This window comes from Rhinolophus sinicus, linkage group LG03 (assembly GCF_036562045.2).
Source record: "Rhinolophus sinicus isolate RSC01 linkage group LG03, ASM3656204v1, whole genome shotgun sequence".
In the NCBI taxonomy this organism is placed as follows: domain Eukaryota; kingdom Metazoa; phylum Chordata; class Mammalia; order Chiroptera; family Rhinolophidae; genus Rhinolophus; species Rhinolophus sinicus.
The window spans coordinates 59,307,026-59,325,862 of NC_133753.1; the positions used below are offsets into that span (position 1 = coordinate 59,307,026).

The following is an 18,837-nucleotide window of genomic DNA, read 5'->3' on the forward strand; positions in this document are numbered from 1 at the left end:
GGCATATAAAACTCTCTCTTTCTAAAAATGAATATGCTTAGAAAAAAACAAAACCAAAAAAGCTTCCTCCTTAGAAAAGGAGGAGTCTTCTTTAGATGACTTACAGTGATAGTCAACAGTATTAAGGGGTTCATCATCTTCAGGAAAACTGACTGCCCTCAATTGGGAAATCATCAGCAGCAGCATGTAGGCACAGAGCAGGAAGAACCTCATGGTGGGTCAAGGTGAAGTCAAAGCAGCCCGTCCTCAGAAATCCCACTGAGCCACCTAGAAAACAGAGACAGTTTAGAAAGGTCACTGTGCTGTGAGGAACATGTTTTCTCATTTGCAATCAGCTCAATTTTCACCACCAGCTCTCTCTAATGCCCCCCTCCCCCCAGGAGCACTGGGCGTGGTGAAGGAGTTATCTCTGGAAATACACGCAAAAGATGGCAGCTTGCCAGGCCTGATTTAAGTATCTGATGAGCATATGGAAGTTTTAGGTAAATTTGCAAGAGTTTTTAAGATAACTATGTATGTCATCGCAGCAAAATCCCCAGAACCACAAACAGAAATGCTGGCTGTTGACTTGGCATGAAGATGGGCAAAGTTAGGATTAGAATTTTAATTAAACTCCAATATGCTTCCCTGCCCCCAGCCCTGAAACACATCCAGTACAGCTTGCCTCTGGCCCCCATAAAATGCCCAACATTCCTCGCAAATATCCGGGAAGCTAATGGTACTGTCATCCTTCATCTGAGCTTTGCTTAGTTCCCAGCATTATCCAAGCCTTAGCACTAAATTCTTAAGTAGAACAGTTCCCTAAGCTTAGTAACACCAACATGGATGTAATGACATGAATGATCTTGAATCAGGGTGAAAGAGAATGAAAAGAAATGAAATGATTTCACGATCAATCAATCAATCAAGTGAAGCAGGGCAGGGATGAAGTAGCACAGCTGCCGCCAGACCACTGGGGAAGTCTACATTTTTACATAAAACCATTTGGACACAAACCAATACCCTAAGTAGGCCTGTCCTCTTAGCTTTATTGAACTTTAGAGCCACAGTGGGGGCTTAGGGACTATCTAGTCCAGCTTCCTCATTTTTCAGATGAGAAAACTAAGGGCTGAAAACATTAAGGGACTCACTGAATTTCATGGAACTATTTAGGGCAAGATCAGAGTCCAAACTCCTATCACATGAGTTCCCATTTAGGATTTTTCATCAAATTAGATGATGGATTGTTTTCTTCAAAAATACAGCATTACAAAACAACTTTTTGGGGTAATGAATACATTCATTATTTTTATTGAAGTGGTATTTCACAGGTGTAGGCATATGTTAAATTTTAGGAAATTGTACATTGTACACATATATGCAGTATATTGTTTTCAATATCTCAACAAAGCTGATAGCATTACTTGTACAATATCAACTGTCAAAACATTTAAAAAATCTTGAAATGTTACTCATTTATTAAAAAATAAATTAGGACCCTGCTGAGTCAATGAGATGGGTTTTTTTTTGGAAACTATAAATGCTCTACTTTGCAATAATACCACCCCTTCCTCAACCAAAATTGTCACTAACAACTACTGTACCAACAGTAAAACATTAAGATTTACCGTTAGTTTCATTTCTCTATGAACTTCAGGGGAGAGGATGAGAATCACTTCAAATTCTGGGGGAGTCCCTCTACTCAACTAGGTGCTTACTATGCCTCTTTTATCTTTTTAATGTCAGATACACAGGCGTACATGTATACTATGCAATGCTCTCAACACTTCTTTTTCTCACTGAAGTAAAAGCCAAGTATCAGTGAGTTTTAGAACCCTAGTTTTACAACGAGAGAACAATATTGCAATACAATTTTTTTAATGGATGATTAATCCAGCAATAAATTAGTGGGATCTAGAGCATCATCATTTTGTACTCAAGTTGAAAGAATGTGGACTTTGGTGGCAGTCTGTCTTGGATTTGTAACTCCATTACTTACTATTAGCTGAGATTAAAGTTTCTTTAGTCTCTTTGGGCATTTGTTTCTTCATCTACAATGTGTGGATAATACCCCCTTCTCCACAGTATGAAAAAGAGCTAAACCCGGCATATACAGATTCAGAGCAAAGTTAGTCCCCTTCACCCATTTCCTACAGGACACTGTACATATGATCAACTTGACCTTAAGAGCCTGAGCAATATCTGTGAAAAAGCTGTTGTAAAATATTAACGCTATTAGGCTGAATTTTTTCCATAAATGGATAGTTACTTTTAAAATACTAAAGGATTATTTTTAGAATAAATTTTACAACTTAGACCATTTATAAAACCTGGAAAAGAAAGTAAAAGACAATCACCAACAATCTTACCATTCCAACTCAACAACCACCATGACTTGGTTCTAGCCTTCTTGCCACATGCACATATTTTCAATCATGACAAGATGACCTCTTTCAATCTACCACTTCTCCTGACACAGCATCTTCCTGTCTTGCTTTTCCAGTGTCTGGCCATTTATAAAGACCCCAGAAAGTTGAAGCAGTATAAAAATACGAAACGTTGCCCTAAGAACTAAATTCTGTGGTGACATTAATCCTAACCTTCATTCTCTGGAAAGTCACTGGATGTTCTTCTGAGTATCAAGGGAAAAAAATCAGAAACACCAATCTATCCTGAAGAAACTTAGAAATAGCTGCATGAAAACAAGAAGACAGTTCTGTGAATCTTTCTGCACCAGAATAGGTAACTGAATGGTTCACATCATGTGGACAGAACCTCAGTTCCCCAGATAGCAGGGCGGGAAGGGCGGGAAGAGGCCTCACCAGGAAGTATCTCTCACAGCTGTGATTCCAGCATTGAGACTGAGGATGAACTCACTGCTGACTCACAGGCAAGTACAAAGCTGCAGGATGAGTTATCATTTCCTATACCTCATTCATCTGACATTGCAAAAAGCATTTTCTCCCCATACCCTGTCCCCCACCAATCTCATCCTCCAAAAATAAAGCCCTACCACTAATTGCTTCCTGTCCCTATGTAAAGCCTTATTTTTGTTTTAAATTACTTTCAGATTTGCCATAGAAATGATAAATGAAAGTATTTAATATAAATATATATCAAAGTAAAGCTGTATGGAGGATGGAAGGATTGGAAAATACCTGACACAAAGATATCAGGAAAGAGATTTGCATTGAAACCCCCTCAAACTATATAGCTCTTACCTTATTTAAGAAAGTATCTCAGGATTCCAGCATTCATAAAATCATGAAACTAGTTATGTTGAAAGAGGGCCCGTCAAGAGACAGGACAAAACATTAGAAAGGAACACAGACTTTGGGATTAGAATAATCTGAGCTCAAATTTACTGTGCTATTTACTTCCTGGCTCTGAGACTTGAAGTAGACTTAGCCTCTTTAAGCTTCAGTGTCCTCAAGTGTAAAATAGGAATAATTACTTTTACTACCTCTTAGGCTCTTCTAAGGATTAAATGAAACAATCTGCATAAAACATCTAACATAGAACTTGGTTCATAGTAAATCTATAATAAATTTTAGTGAATATTATCATTACTATTATTGTTATAGCTTATTGGCCAAAATGTTCCCCCCCCAAAAAAAAAAATGGAAAAGAAATGTTCACTCCTTCATTCTTTCATCTTGTACATGTATTTGCAAAATTGTTTATGCATGACATCATAACAATGGTAGGGGTGTTTTAGGAGGATTAAGGTACAGCTTCATAGACACAGATGCCTCCAAGAAGGAGGAGGGAACCTTCCTTATGTGTAAGCTTAGAGTAAAGAACATACCTATATTATGTTATTCTTTTCAGTCAGAGAACAGGGGTACTTGAGTAATTATACTTTGTCATTTTTTTGGTATTATATATGGGCTTCTCCCATATATTCCTGATGTTAAAGCCTAAATAGAATGAGGAAAGCACTTAAAAGGAGTTAAGAGTTGCCAAGATGATCAGGGCTTTAGTGGCAGTTTCCTTGAGAGAAAGGACGGATAAGGAAATGAGCCCCATACTCAGCACTTGATTTCACATTATGGAATTTGCTAATTCTTAAACTGTATAAAGAGTGGGTAGTTATAAAGAAAAACCAAATGTTTGGCAGTCTCAAATGGAGGACCCACCAAGAAGGGGGAGTTCTAGTAAATATCTAAACGGTCTCATTTGGACCTCTGAAGATCTATACCCTAAGGAGAGGAGGCAAACATGAGGTAGGCAAACCTAACAAAAACTCCACCTTCAGCTCCAGTATGCTAATCTCCGGGATTGGATGGGTATTATCTCCTCCTACCCTACCTATTTGCAGAAAAGATAAGGTGACTCTTTCCTAGAGGAAAATGACATCATCCAGAGACAATTTTTTACGTAAAATGCTTGACATTCAAACAGCCAATTATTAGACATTCCAAGATTTAAGACTAAGAAAAAAAGACAATAGAAATAAGCCCACAAGTATCCCAGATATTAGTTATTCAACATAAATTTAAAAAATAACTGTTATTTTGTCAAAGAAAAAAGATGACAAGATGGCAAATTTTATCAGAGAACTGGAATCTATCAAAAAAGGATTAAATGAAAATTCTACAACCCCCCCCAAAAACACACACACAAAAAAACACAATAACTAAAGTTTCTTAATAGATGTGTTTAGCAACATATTTCTTGAAGCTGAAGAGAGGATTTGTCTACTGGAAGATAGGTTAATAGAAAATATCAGAAATATGGAAATCAAAAAGGTTGGGGAAACAGATCAGAAAGTAAGAGACACATAGGATCTTGTGAAAAGATTATTGGAAGAGAAAGAGAGAGAGAGAGAGAGAGAGAGAGAGAGAGAGAGAGAGAGAGAGAGAGAAACCATTTGAATATTTGACAAGGTAATGGCTGCACTCTTTTTCAAAACTGACAAAAGACCATAAGTCCAGGCATTCAAGAAATTCTAAGAACTTCTAAATACAAAGAAAAGCACATTTAAACACATCATAGTCAAGATGCTAAACACAAAGACAAAAAATATGTTAAAAGCTAGAAGATGTATTACCTTCAAAGAAGCAACAACAATATCGATAGCTGACTCTTCAATAGAAACAATAGAATCCAGTAAACCAAAAAATAACTTTTTTAAAGTGCTGAAAGAAAACAAATTTCCAGCTTAGAATTCTATTACCAGTGAATATATTCTTCAAAAATGAAGGCAAGTTTTCCGGTCAAAATGGTGGAGTAGGTAAACACTGTGCTTGCATCCTCTCATGACCAAATCAAAATTACGACTAAACTACAGAACCACCATCCTTGAGAATCGCCTGAAGACTAGCTGAACAGAAGTCCTGTAATGAAGGATATACAGAAGAAGTCACGTCAAGAATGGTAGAAGGGGCGGAGAAAAGGAATGACATGGTCCCACACCCACATGTGGCAGTTAAAAATCAGGACAGATATCTCGGCTGCAGAGATGCCCGCTGAGGAGCGATGGGCCCCAGTCCTATACCTGGTTCCCTAGCCCAGGGTTCCAGTGCTGGGAAGAGAAGTCCCCACAACTTTTGCTGTAAGAACCTGAGGAGATTGTGGCTGCGTGAGACAGAGGGCTGGCTGGAGTCCCAATCACTACTCTTAAAGGGCCCACATAGAGACTTACTTGCTGAGGGACTCACTCGCTCTGAGATTCAGCGCTGGGGCAGCAGCTTGAAAGGCACCAGGGACATATGGGGAGGAACTGAAATATCTGGCTCAGGGTGAGTCAGGCTGGAGGGGGTAGCTTTCTCCCAGACAGAAGTGCTGGCAGAGCCATTGTTCCTTTGTAAAGCCCTCCCCCTCCCTGCATGCAGACTTAGGTGGTTGCCATATCTGAGTCTCCATCAACCTGGCTAATATGCATTGCCCTGCAGGCCCACCCAAGCCACTTCCAGTGGCTTTTCCATACAATTGCCCTGTCTTGGCTCAAGCTGTGGACTTTCCTAAAATTTCTCAGAAGTTCACAAATTCCAAACAAGCAGCATCTGGTCTCAGTGTGCCCCATACCTGTTGCTGAGCTCCAAGCCTGGCACTAGTAACAGCTGGTCTCGGTTTACGACTTGGCCTCTACCAGGCACCTCCAAGCCCAGCTTGGGTAGTGGCTATCTGTGGATTGCTTTGTGACTCATTTCAGGTGGCCCTGGGGAGGGCACAGGCTGCAACTGAATTTAGCCTGTGGTGGGGCCCCTCCCAGGATGCCCCAGGCTGCCGGTGGCCAGCTTTGGACCGAGCCGGAGTACCTCCCAGCTGCCTCTGCAGATGAAGCACCCAAAGGACAGACTGAACAGGCACCAGAGCCCTGCTAAAGTGAATCCTGCTCTGTAGGGTCAGCCCTGCACCACAGCTACTCCACTGTAGTAGTCACAGCCAGTGCTCACAACCAATCAGCCTGAAGGTCAATCCCTTCCATTGACATGCAAACAGCAACCAAGGGTCAACTACAACAGGAGGGCACACACAACCCACTCAAGGGACACAACTAGAGCACCTGGCTCAGCTGACCAAGAAGACTATGCCACTGGGCCCCATAGGATACCTACTATATAAGGTCACTCTACTAAGACTGGGAGGCTTAGCAGTCCTACCTAATACATAGAAACAAACATGGAGGCAGCCAAAATGGAGAGACAAAGAAATGTGTCCCAAATAAAAGAACAGAACAAAGCTCCAGAAAAAGAGCTAAACAAAATGGAGAGAAGCAATCTACCAGATGCAAAGTTCAAAACACTGGTTATAAGGATGGCTCAATGATCTCAGTGAGAACCTTAACAGAGATACGAAACATAAAAATGGAGACAGAAAACATAAAAAAGAACCAGTGAGAAATGTAGACTATAATCGCTTCTCAGCCTTTTGGCTAAGATCAAGTGTAGAAATGAAGACTACAATAGCTGAAACAAAAAATACATTAGAGGGAATCAACAGCAGATTAGATGATGCAGAGGATTGAATCAGCAATTTAGAAGGCAAGGTAGTAGAAAACACCCAGACAGCAAAAAGAAAAAAAAATCCCCCAAAATGAGGAGAGTTTAAGGGGCCTGAGACAACATCAAGCATACCAATATTCGCATCACAGGGTGACCAAGAAGAGAGAGTGCAAGGAATTGAAAACCTATTTGAAAAAATAATGACTGAAAACTTCCCTAACCTGGTGAAGGACATAGACATACAAGTCCTGAAAGCACAGAGTCACAAACAAGATGAACCCAAAGAGGCCCACACCAAGACACATCATAATTAAAATGCCAAAGACTAAAGACAAAGAGAGAATTTTAAAAGCAGCGAGAGAAAAGCAGTTAGTTACTTACAAGCGAGCTCCCATAAGACTATGAGCTGATTTCTCAACAGAAACTTTGCAGGCCAGAAGGCACTGGCAGAAAGTATTCAAAGCGATGAAAAGCAAGGAATGACAACCAAGATTACGTTAAAAGTTATCCTTTAGAATCGAAGTACAGATAAAGGGCTTCCCAGATAAGAAGCTAAAGAAGTTCATCATCACCAAACCAGTATTACAAGGAATGTAGGAGGGACTTCTTTAAGACAAAAAAACAACAAAAAAACCCCAAAAATATGAATAATAAAATGGCAATAACTACATATTTATTGAGAATTACTTTAAATGTAAATTGATAAAATGCTCCAATCAAAAGACATAGGGTGCTGAATGGATAAAAAAACATGACTCTTACATATGCTGCTTAAAGGAGACTCACTTCATATTGAAAGACACATACAGGCTAAAAGTAAAAGGATGGAAAAAGATATTTCATGAAAATGAAAACGAAAAAAAAAAAAAAGCTGATGTAGCAATACTTATACCAGACAAAACAGACTGTAAAACAAAGGCTATAACAAGAGACAAAGAAGGACCCAGTAATCCCATTCTGGGTATTTATCCAAAGAAACCCAAAACACTACTTTGAAGGGACATGTGCATCCATATGTTCATTGTAGCATTATTTACAAAAGCCTATACATTGAGGCAACCCGGGTGTCCATCAATGAATGGATGGGTAAAGAAGGGGTGATATGTACGAGGTCTGACAATTAAGTTCGAGAACTTATTGTAATGATGTTGCTAACCTTTTTTGATATTCGAAGGATTATTCATTATGCATTTGTACCAAATGGACAAACAGTTAACCCAGTTTACTATTTGGAAGTGTTGAAAAGGCTGCATGAAAAAGTTAGATGACCTGAACTTTTTGCTAACAATTCATGGATTTTGCATCACAACAATGCACCAGCTCACAAGGCACTGTCTGTGAGGGAGTTTTTAGCCAGTAAACAAATAACTGTATTGGAACACCCTCCCCACTCACCTGATCTGGCCCCCAGTGACTTCTTTCTTTACCCAAAGATATAGGAAATATTGAGAGGAAGACATATGGATGACATTCAGGACATCAAAAGTAATAGGACGACAGCTCTGATGGCCATTCCAGAAAAAGAGTTCCAAAATTGCTTTAAAGGGTGCACTAGGCACTGGCATCAGTGCATAGCTTCCCAAGGGAAGTACTTCGAAGGTGACCATAGTGATATTCAGCAATGAGGTAGGTAACACTTTTTCTAGGATAAGTTTGCAAACTTAATTGTCCGACCTCGTGTGTGTACACACACACACACACACACACACACACACACACACACACACACACTGGAATATAATTCAGCCATAAAAATGAAATCTTGCCATCTGCAACAACATGGATAGATCTAGAGGATATTGTGCTGAGTGCAGTTAAGTCAGACAGAGAAAGATAAATGCCATGATTTCACTCATATGTGGGTAATCTAAAGAACAAAATAATGAACAAACAAAACAGAAACAAACTCATAGATACAGAGACTATATTGATGGTTGCCAGGTGGGAGGAGGGTAGAGGGAGGAATGAAAAAGGGGGAGGAGGGATTAAGAAGTACAAATTGGTAGTTACAAAACAGTCATGGGGATGTGAAGTACAGCATAGGGAATATAGTCAATAATATAGTAATAACCATGTATGGTGTCGTTTGGGTACTAAATCTACTGAGGTGATCACTTCGTAAGTTAAATAAATGTCTAATCACTGTTGTATACTTGACACTAATATAATATTTTATGTCATCTGTAATTGAAAAAATATTTGAAAAAAATAAAGATGGTTTAGATAAACAAAAACTGAGATTTGCTGTCAGCCAACCCAAAATAAAAGAAATACTAACAGGGAGCACTTTAAGCAGGAGAATTGAGAGGATTGGTTACTGCAAATTCTTTTTTTGGTTACAGCACAGTGCCCACATTTAAAATTAATGAATTCCAGGTAAATTAACTGGTATATAGTTTTTGTCTCCCTGAAAGCAATATTAATTCAAAGGAAATGAGAATTTAGAAATGGGGTAGGTCTACTTTAATTGAGACCAAAGAACCCAGGAAGATACCATGCTGATTGTAAAGCTCTCCTGGCTCTCTTCTCGAGTTGCCACTTCTCAAAGAGGGGCTGTTTAGACTCTCATACTCCATCTACCTCAAGATCTGAAAGTGGCGTTGGGTTGGTCCTCGCAGTTTCCTAATGATTCTTCTAGACCTTGGTTCTCCATGATCTTACAACAACATCTTTGCTTATTTGATCTCCTGCCTCTCCTCCTGTCTTTCAACTGATAACTTCCCAGTCACTTTCTGTAAGAAAGACATATCAAAGGCTTTTAACAGCCCCAGTGTTAAAAGTTAAAAAGTCCCATGCTGGGACTTTTTATCAGATATAGCTTCTTCACCTCAAAAAGCATAAAGTCAAGCATCACATGCTTTGATCCCAATCTGCTGTCCATCCAGCTTGCTTGTCTGCCCACTTTCACCATGAGTGCTTGTCCTTCTCATCAGGGCCTTCAGCCCTACTAACTGCTCTCCTTTCTCCCAGTTCAATAGCCTTCTCTAATCTTGACATACCACTGCATCATTTCAATAATATGTTTGCCTATACTCTAGACTTCCTCCCCCTTTGTTTCTGTCACTGTCTTGCAAATTTCTTACCTTGGATGATCTTGGCCATTGACCTTTTGCCCTTGCCGCAGAACAGCTGAGCACCAGTGAAGACAACCACACGCTGGGGCAATTTGGTAGTAAGTAATGTCACAGAATTATTGATCACCCACTACAGCTAACACTCTAAAACTCTGTGGGGATTCTATGTTGTTTGTACTAGATTTGCCCACTCTCCAAATCAGTACGTACGTTTGATTTTTCCCATTTTTCTTAAGGCCCTAATCTATTCTCTCTCCTCACTCTACTGCAGTCTTCCCTCATGCTCCCCAGCTACTTCCCATAGAAAATAAAAGCTAGAGGATAGGAACTTTCTCCATACTTTCCCCCTTGCTCTTGCCAAATACATCCGCTTAACTGCATCTTCATCTAATTTTTCCTTCCTTCTTTCCCATTTTAAGAGATTTCATTCGCCAACTCCTCTCCATGTGTTTAAACCCAACCCCTTCTGACTTTCCCGAAACAGAAAAAAAGTCAATTATATTTTTCTCTCTGTAAATATTCTATAACTTTGTATTAATTAAATACTATACATCAACACTTAAATGTGTCCACCTTCTCTGGTCTAAAAAAAAAGGAGAGGGGTAGAAAAGCTCCTGTGATCCTATATCCTCCTCTAGCCATCACCTATCTTTCCTTCCATTCACAGACGTTGAAAAAGTTGTTTTTGCCTCAACTGTTGCCATTTCCTCACCTCCTGCTCATTCTTTTACTTCCCCTGTTCTAGCTCCTCTCAGTAAAGTCACTAATGGCCTCCAGGTAACTAAATGCAACATGTACTTTCCAGTCCTGTCTCATGTGATTGCTCAGTAGATTTACACACAGTTGAGTGTTCACAGATGTTTAAAAAACTACCGTTCCTCACCTTCCCTAACCCACATTCTTCTGACCCTTTACCTACTTTTCTGTGGGTCTTTTGTTTGTCTCCCACTTATTTTCTAGATGAAGCAAGAATTACCTTTTTCAGAATATAAGCGTTATCATATAATCCTCCAATAACTCCCTATTATTCTTAGGAGAAAGCCCAGATCTCTGTAATGTGGCCTTTTGTGTTCGTTCTGAGTCCCATCTCCCTCTCCAGCCTTATCTTGAACCTCGCTCCCTCCTCACTTGTGCTTCCACCATGCTGGCTGTTTCTGGCCCTGGAATGTGTCATGCCCCCTACTTCCACCAAGCCTTTGTTCCTGCTTGCCTTCTGGACAGCACTTCTCTCCCATCCTTGGCCTACTTAAGTGCTCCTAATTTTTCAGAGCCTAGGGAAGCTTGTCCTCAGTCCCTGGGAGGCAAGCATGTGTCACCATTGTCAGTACTTGAGACAACTGTGAATGAACTGTGAATTAAGGAATAAACAAAAGAACTAGTCATGTGCCCTGAATCACCACAAGCCCTGCTGAATCCCTCAAGGCAAGATTAGTATTGTGTCTCCTGTCTAATTTAGATTATTGTTAAACAAAACAATAACAACAAAAGAGGGCCGTAGATCCAGGGAGGGTGGAGACCTGAGCTCTATTCCCAGAGAGCATGAATTCTTTTAGTTGAGAGTGTGGTGAACTACAGGAGAGAATGGAGGTGGAAGTAGAGCTGTAGCTCAGGGGCATCATCATGCACTCTATTGTCCCTGAGATTCCAGGGCCCATGGTTCTCACTGTAGTCCATGAGAATGATGGCCCTTGGAGTTACAAGAATTACAAGTCTACCAACTGACAGCCCCACAAGACAAAATGGAAAAGGAGCAATGGGTTTAGGTAGGTTGAAAAAGAGCAAAAGAGAAGCCAAGTTAATTGCTATTTCTTGGAGCCTATGAAGACAGAGGGTTGTAACTGAAGGTCAATTATAAAAGAGAGTTTATGTTTATATAGCATTCGCAGGTCTAGATTCTAGGCAGTGTGTTCTGTGTAGGGTTGTGGTTTTAATCAGTGCTCAACATCAGCATTTAATCAGAATTATCATTCTGACAACCAGGCTGACAGCATAACCTTTGGAACATAAGAAGGTGAGAAGGGATGATGAGCCACCACCAGATACAAATAGGCTCCAGAAGACCCATAGCAAAGATGAGGCAAGATACTGAGCTCTTTTGATCAGCCTTGGTAGCTACTTGCCCCAGGCTCACCCAGTGATTCTTGACTGATGAAATATCTTGGGAGAGCATCTGCTCATTTAAAGAATCTCTACTGTTATCCCATCCCACCCCCACCCAATCCTCTCCTGTGCTCAGGCCAAGTGCCATGTATGAATAAATATATCCTCCCTTACTCTGGACCAGGAAGAGGTGGCTGAAAGGCCCTTAACTCTAAGAACCTTCCTCCTTCTGGGAACTTGGGAGCTCAGGTGCGAGGAAGAAGCTTCCAGCACTGTTATGTTAATTACACTTTATAATTAACTACCTAAAATCTTGTCCCATAGCATGTTGAGGAAATGGCAAAGCAGCTCTCTAACTCACCCTCCACACAGCTGAAGCCTGGCTGACACATCAGGACCTGGAAGGATATGCATTCTGCAGAAGCAGGGAAGAGCCACTCAGAAAGACTGGGGACTCAGAACCATGAGGAACATCTCAGGGATTCTTCTCCCACTGATAATGGAGCAGGAGAGGAAGGGGCCAGGCACTAGGATCCAGGATCACGGACTTACTGTGCGACCATGGACAGATCACTTCACTTTTCTGGTTTGAGTTTCTTCATGTAGTAAGAGGGGAGTAAATTGAAAGTATAGGAACACTTTCTTTGCTGAGAATCCATGATCTCCTTCTGAGGGCTGGATGGGAGAATCCTACCTCGCCTGCCTACTCGGCTAAATGTCCTGATGTAATTCCCACTGCTCCACAGGTTCTTTCTCTTCTCCCTCCATACCAGCATCTCAAGTGGTTCCCATAACAAGCAGAATTTCCTCTGATTCGGAGGCTGCCTCTGTTGTCCCCGTCTCTCACTTCGTTCTCCAGCCAAGCTTCTTTGAAGAGAAGGCTAAGCCCACTGTCTCCATTTTCTCACTTTTATTAAATTTTTAATCCACTTCAGTCTAACTTCAGCTCTTGTCCGTCAACCACCTAATTGCTAAATTCAACTCAGTCCTCATTTTCAATCGTCTTTCATCTCCCGGGCACATTTCATCATGTTGGTCCCTCCATCAGATTTTGAAACTCCACCTCTGACTTTCATCATTATCTTATCTCTCTAGCTACTCCTTTTCAGCAACTTTCCCAAACTTGTTTGAATACATACACTCTTATGTGCAGTTCTGCATGGTTCCATCCTGGCTCTTTTGAGACTGACCCAACACTACACCCACCTGCTTCACTACCACCAATTAATGAGGAATCTCAATTCCATGTGTCCAGCACAAAGCACATTCCTTAGCTCCAGACCCAGGTGTCCAATTCTCTGCTAGATATTTTGACCTTAGCAAAATATAGGCAATTTCAATTCAGTCTGTGCAAAATTAACATAAGATACTTCACCTTAACTTGTTCTCCTGCTACATTCCCCAAAGGGCACAGGCTCTGAGCCCAGAGTGCCTGGGTTCAGATTCATATACTATCACTCACCAGCCATGTGACCTTGGGCATATTACTTCACTTCTCAGTCTCAAGTGTTTCTGCCTAAAATGAAGATAATTATATAGCACTGATATTATTATGATTATTCAATGAAATAATCTATGTAAAGCACGTACCTGTACACCTGGTAAGGATCCAATAATTACAACCATTATTATTATTATTGTTGTATTGATATTTGTAATACTCTACTCCATCACTTAAGCCTTACACCTGGGAGTCATCCAAGATCTCTCCGTCTTCATCATCCTCTCTTTCCAATCTGTCAGTACATCCTATTGATTCTTTCTTTGTCCTGGAGTCCGCTCCTAACTGGTTTCTGCTTTCCTAGACTTCTATCTCATTCGCCACAAAGCCACCAGAATGGTTTTTCCAAAGCACAAATTGTATCATGTTAGTTCCCTGTCTAAAAACAATTTCATAGTTCCCGAAGGCCTACATGATAAAGTCCAAATTTACTTCCAAGATTTGTAAGGTCCTCCACAATCTGATTCTTGCTGGCTTCCCTATTTTAGCTACCAATGCTTCCCCACCTTGACCTCAAAATGGTGTCTTCTGCGCACACTGTTCTCTGTAGAATGCCCTTCCTGGAAATTGTCAACTCACCAGCTCCAAACAGTCCTGGACTTCTCCCCTTTCTTTTTTCTACCCCACTTAGCCACGCTGCTCCCCTCAGGATAGTTGCTCATAGTATGATACCATGTGAATGCTTCTATTACAGAACTTATCACTTCCTAGTGATGTGATTTCTTTTCTCTATCAAACTGGGTTGCTTGAGGAAGACAGTACATCTCACTTGCTCTCTTTATCGCCAGTGTCAGGTACAGGGCCTAGCATCTAGGAGGTCCTCACTCAGTATTTAATGAACAGAGGAAGAAAGAAAGAAATGAAGGAAGCAGTACATGTGACCGGACGCAGCCGTGGTACAGGTACTACATCGTGAACACATCTCCACCATTGGCCCGAACACCTACAGTCTTGACTCTACCCTTGTTCTACAGCGATGGCACCCAATCCTAATTAGCCCCCAGTCCACCAGTTTCCAGGTGCTACAGAACCAAGAGGTTCTCACAAATGGCAACAGATGGCTCTTTTCACACAAACTGCTCTTTGATGCAGGAGAGATAGGCAATCGGGGCCAAAGGAGTAAGTGGTTTCTGTCACCTCCCACTGAAATTCCCGCCCTTTTTGCAGCTTTCCCAAAACAAAGTAGAACCATTCCTGAGATTAAAGAGCAGGGCGTATGGGACTGGCAGAGAAGGAAGCCTACTTGACCCCCTGCTCCCCAACAAACAAAAATAAAATAAAAATCAGCCTGCCTACTGGCTAGCCGATGTTGGAGAGTCTGCAATGGGAAATTCTTTTCTGTGGCTGATGGCCTGTTTTTCCAGTTATAAAGTAAGTAGAGCTTGAGTATAATATAAGCCAGAAATCAGTACAAATACATTTATAGGGTCTTTTCTTGGGGATAGATTCTGACAGAAGAGAAAAGAAAGTTGGCAATAGATACCATGGGAGGGAGAAAAGGGTGTGCTGTGGGCCCGGAGCCTGTTGTACTTTTTATTAATGCCTTGCTTTTATAATCAATGTCTTCCAAAAAGTTGGGTCAATTGTTTATTTTAATTATATTTTACATGTAGGAGGAAAGCTGGCTATTTAAAGTAGTTTCCTGAACATTAAAGCAGCTCTTATTGAAGATTTTCACTTTTTAAGTCTGACTTTTCAATGCTTCTGGTCAAATAATAATTCAAAGAGGAACTGAACTTAAAAGGAACTGGGCAGGAAGGGACAGAAAAACAGGATCTAACCTGTCTTTGCCAAATTCTAAGCAATTCTGAACAGGGATTCCCAGAATTTGACCTCTGGTCAGAATCATGTCTCTGGGGAGCAAAATCCTAGTGCCGACTTGCCTACAAGTTTTTGCCCGTCTGCCTTCATTCAGATTGGATAACATTTTACAGCTAAATTGTCCTAGGAACAATCTTCATTTAAAGTGAAAATAACACAAGAGACTAATGAGAGGAAGAGCCCCGTATCTAAGCAGAGAGAATCTGCTATCCAGGCAGGTGACAAAACACATCAACTTCTTAAGCGATAAAGATGAGGACTAGCTTTGTGAAAATATAAAACACAGGAACCATCTACAATCAAAAAAAGAAAAACAACAGCTAGCAGGTGGCTGTGGCAGAAATGAGCACAAAGGTGTGTCCTTTTTGCAGGGGGGACCGCAGGGCTTTCAAGGCTAACTAGTGACAAGAGCAATGAAGAGCCTTTTCCTTTGTTACCTCCTCCATGCACGCAGTGCCCTTGGCCTCCAGGAAAGGAACTCTTCTAGACAAAGGAAGAGCTCAGGGTTCCAAGGGATGAGTGTGAGGCCAAACGACTCAGCCTGTCTTTGGAACATTGACTTATTCTACCAGATGACCTGCTGGGGCTGCCATATGGCCTGCACGTGACATTCTGTTCAGGATAATAGGGCCTGGGTCCATGCCTGGTTCTGCCCTCTGGGCTGGAATGACAGATGTAGAGCATGTTTGTTCTGATTCTACTGACTTGCCTGATGCCACCACTAAGGAGCCATAGCTTTCAACATCTTCCATGATACCTTTTCAGGTTTTCAAAGAACGTGACTAACACCCAGGCACGGAAAGACTGAGGATGGGCTGCTATTCCTGGGAGAGAATAAGCAGATATATAAGGGACTTATGGTCCCAGAGTGGTTAAGCTGGTGCAGATGTCATGAGTCCAATGATCTATGTTTATCATCGCTCCCTAAAACAGGAATTTGCTCTATATGAAAGAGCTCATGTCTTCATGTTTTATATTCTGCAAATCACCTCGCCAGAAGTTCCCAGGTGATGTCATAATTTAAAATTGTGGTTGATGGGTTTACAGAAGGGTTAAACTCTAACAACCCAGAGAAAGCAAAGCGGTTTTTAAAAAATTTTTAAAGCCAAGAATTCCTTGTCCAAGTCCTGTGGTTTTCGGTTGCCAAAAATATAGCCTTTGTATTTTCCCTCTGCATTTGAAAACATAGTAACAGTCACTTGTCCATGGCAAATGTGGAGAATGATTACTAATTGCTCTGAAGGATCCAAAGCATTACCATTATCCACATTTCATTAGAAAATTCAGTTTTGTTTTTTTAAAATGCACTTCCTGGGTGAAGAGGGCACAGGACTCTACTATTGTTACAACTTCCTGTGAGTTTATCTGTATGTATGTATATATATATACACACCACACAGACACACACACACACAATGATGTGCTTTGTCCTGATGTAAATGAGGTTCCTAGTGAGTTAGGTTCAGCCCAACAGTCCTGTACTAAACATGAAGCTGTAACCAAACGTGAGGATAATAATATGGCCCAAGGGAATTTTATGGCCAGCAAAAGCTCTCAGAGGGCCCAGACTGGGCCTGAGTCAGTTCACTGTAACTCACCTATAGACCTTTGTCTAGGCTCCATCTCTCATGTCTATGAGCTTCCGAAACCTCTGGGTGCACAGCGGCAAAATGGGAGTTTAGGTAAATTGGTGCCAATTGCTGATTTTTACTAAATCAACTCAACACCCAGAGGGTGTGAGAAACGCTGGGCCCTTCCTCCTCTGCGGGGTTGAGTTTGACTGAAGGCTGAGCAGTGGAATACCATGGTTGCAGACGAGGACTCTGGAGCCTGAATGCCTACGTAGGAGTCCCAGCTTTTCCATTTAACTTGCCCTCAGGCAAGCTGGTTAACTGCTCTGTACCTGTTTCCCTGGACATTGGAGATACTACTAGCATCTATCTCACAGAGTTGTTGTGAGGAGTAAATGAATTATTTACAGAGAATACCAGGGTTCCTGGCACGTGACGTGATCAGGTGAGTACCAGGAAGCCTGGTCAAGGTTAAAAACATATCGGAACAGCTATGTGGTTCTAATGTTATTGCTGGAGATAATTATGCTTCAAACGTTATATTACCCTTATCTAAGTTTATTCTCCCCTTCCTTTGTGAATCACCTCAGGGAATGTTAATCTTTTCCCTGACAGCAAACACACCTGGAGAGAACAGTGAGTTAAGAAATCTGGATTCTATTCTTTACTCAGCCTCTAAGGAGCCAAGAGGCTCCAATTCAGCTCCTCTGGCTTCAGTTTCCTCATCTATACAATGAGAGGTCAGGCTACAAGCTCAGGGATCTCTAAGGTCTCCTCCAAGTCATTAGATTTTATGATTCTGAGTTTAGTGTCTGGGTCAAAAAAGGCTCTTTACCAGAAGTACAATGATTCCCAATTCACACTTCTAATTCTTTCCTACAGCATTGGCGTTGCCTAGGACACAGAGAGCGTACAGCTTCTGAACTCCAAGACAGCAAAGTGTACGATCCTGCTTGATCTGTAACCACAAATGGGCTTGGTGCTGGACAAACTGGCTGATGTGCTGGACACTGAATGAGTCTCTGCTGGCACTTAGGAATGTGGATTTGGCATTCTGATAGTGTCCCCGGTGGAAAGGTAGAGGATCCATTATTTTATCCCCCTCACAATCATGTGGTTTGGGGAAATACTGCTTGTAAATGCCACCATTAGCTGCCCTGGGCCCTGAGGTAAGGTGGTGCAGGCCCTCTCACAGGTCAACAGATCGCTTCCAATGTCTTCTTTAAATTGTGTTTTATGCTTGTGGGAAGCTCAGGTCACATATACCCAGGATCGCTAAGGTTTCTTAGCTTCCCCAAGTGCACTTTGTAGCTGATGGAGGTATTTCATTAACTTCTTCTGTGTGTGAGAGCGGGCATCAGGGACGCCCAGGTCTCAGTAATATTCATTGTAGACCAGGGATTAGTCAATGAGCTTTTCACTTTTATTGCAGCTATGCTTTCCAAAGCAAATATGCCTTATCTATTTTGGTCCTTAAAGGTTTAGGGCAGAAATTATTATCTCTATTGAACTTCAAGTCAGCTTTACAGGGACAGAAGTTACGTCTGTTCTGTTTTATCTTTACAACCCACCTTGGTGTCGGGTACCTGGTATCTACTGATACTTAGAAAATGCTGAGTTAGTCAATGAATCTCCACTGTATAGAGGAGGAGTTAAAGAACTGCCCGGGGTTAGGCTGTTAATAAGGTTCTGGACCATCTGTCTCCAGGTCCACTGCTCTATCGCCTCAATGGCTAACCTCAGAGAGGCTCAAAATAGACTTGTATAGACTAAAATAAAAACTGGGTTCCACCGTGACATCCAGAATGATCGTACAAATATGAGGCCCAAGCATGTGAGAA

The 18,837-nt window shown here is 41.3% G+C and overlaps 1 protein-coding gene across 20 annotated transcripts in view; it reads right to left on the bottom strand.

The window, feature by feature from the left end:
- The window catches only part of SEMA6D (semaphorin 6D), a 560,420-nt gene that overhangs the window by 14,376 nt on the left and 527,207 nt on the right, over positions 1-18,837 (bottom strand). For 19 of the 20 annotated variants that reach the window (XM_074327776.1, XM_074327791.1, XM_074327784.1 and 16 more), the window contains one exon: positions 105-267. In XM_074327776.1, the coding sequence (XP_074183877.1) occupies positions 105-213 (109 nt within the window). In that variant the 5' untranslated portion in view covers positions 214-267. Of the gene's footprint in view, positions 1-104; positions 268-5,032; positions 5,168-18,837 lie in introns of those variants that run through there. The other variant, XM_074327777.1, reaches the window with a different exon arrangement.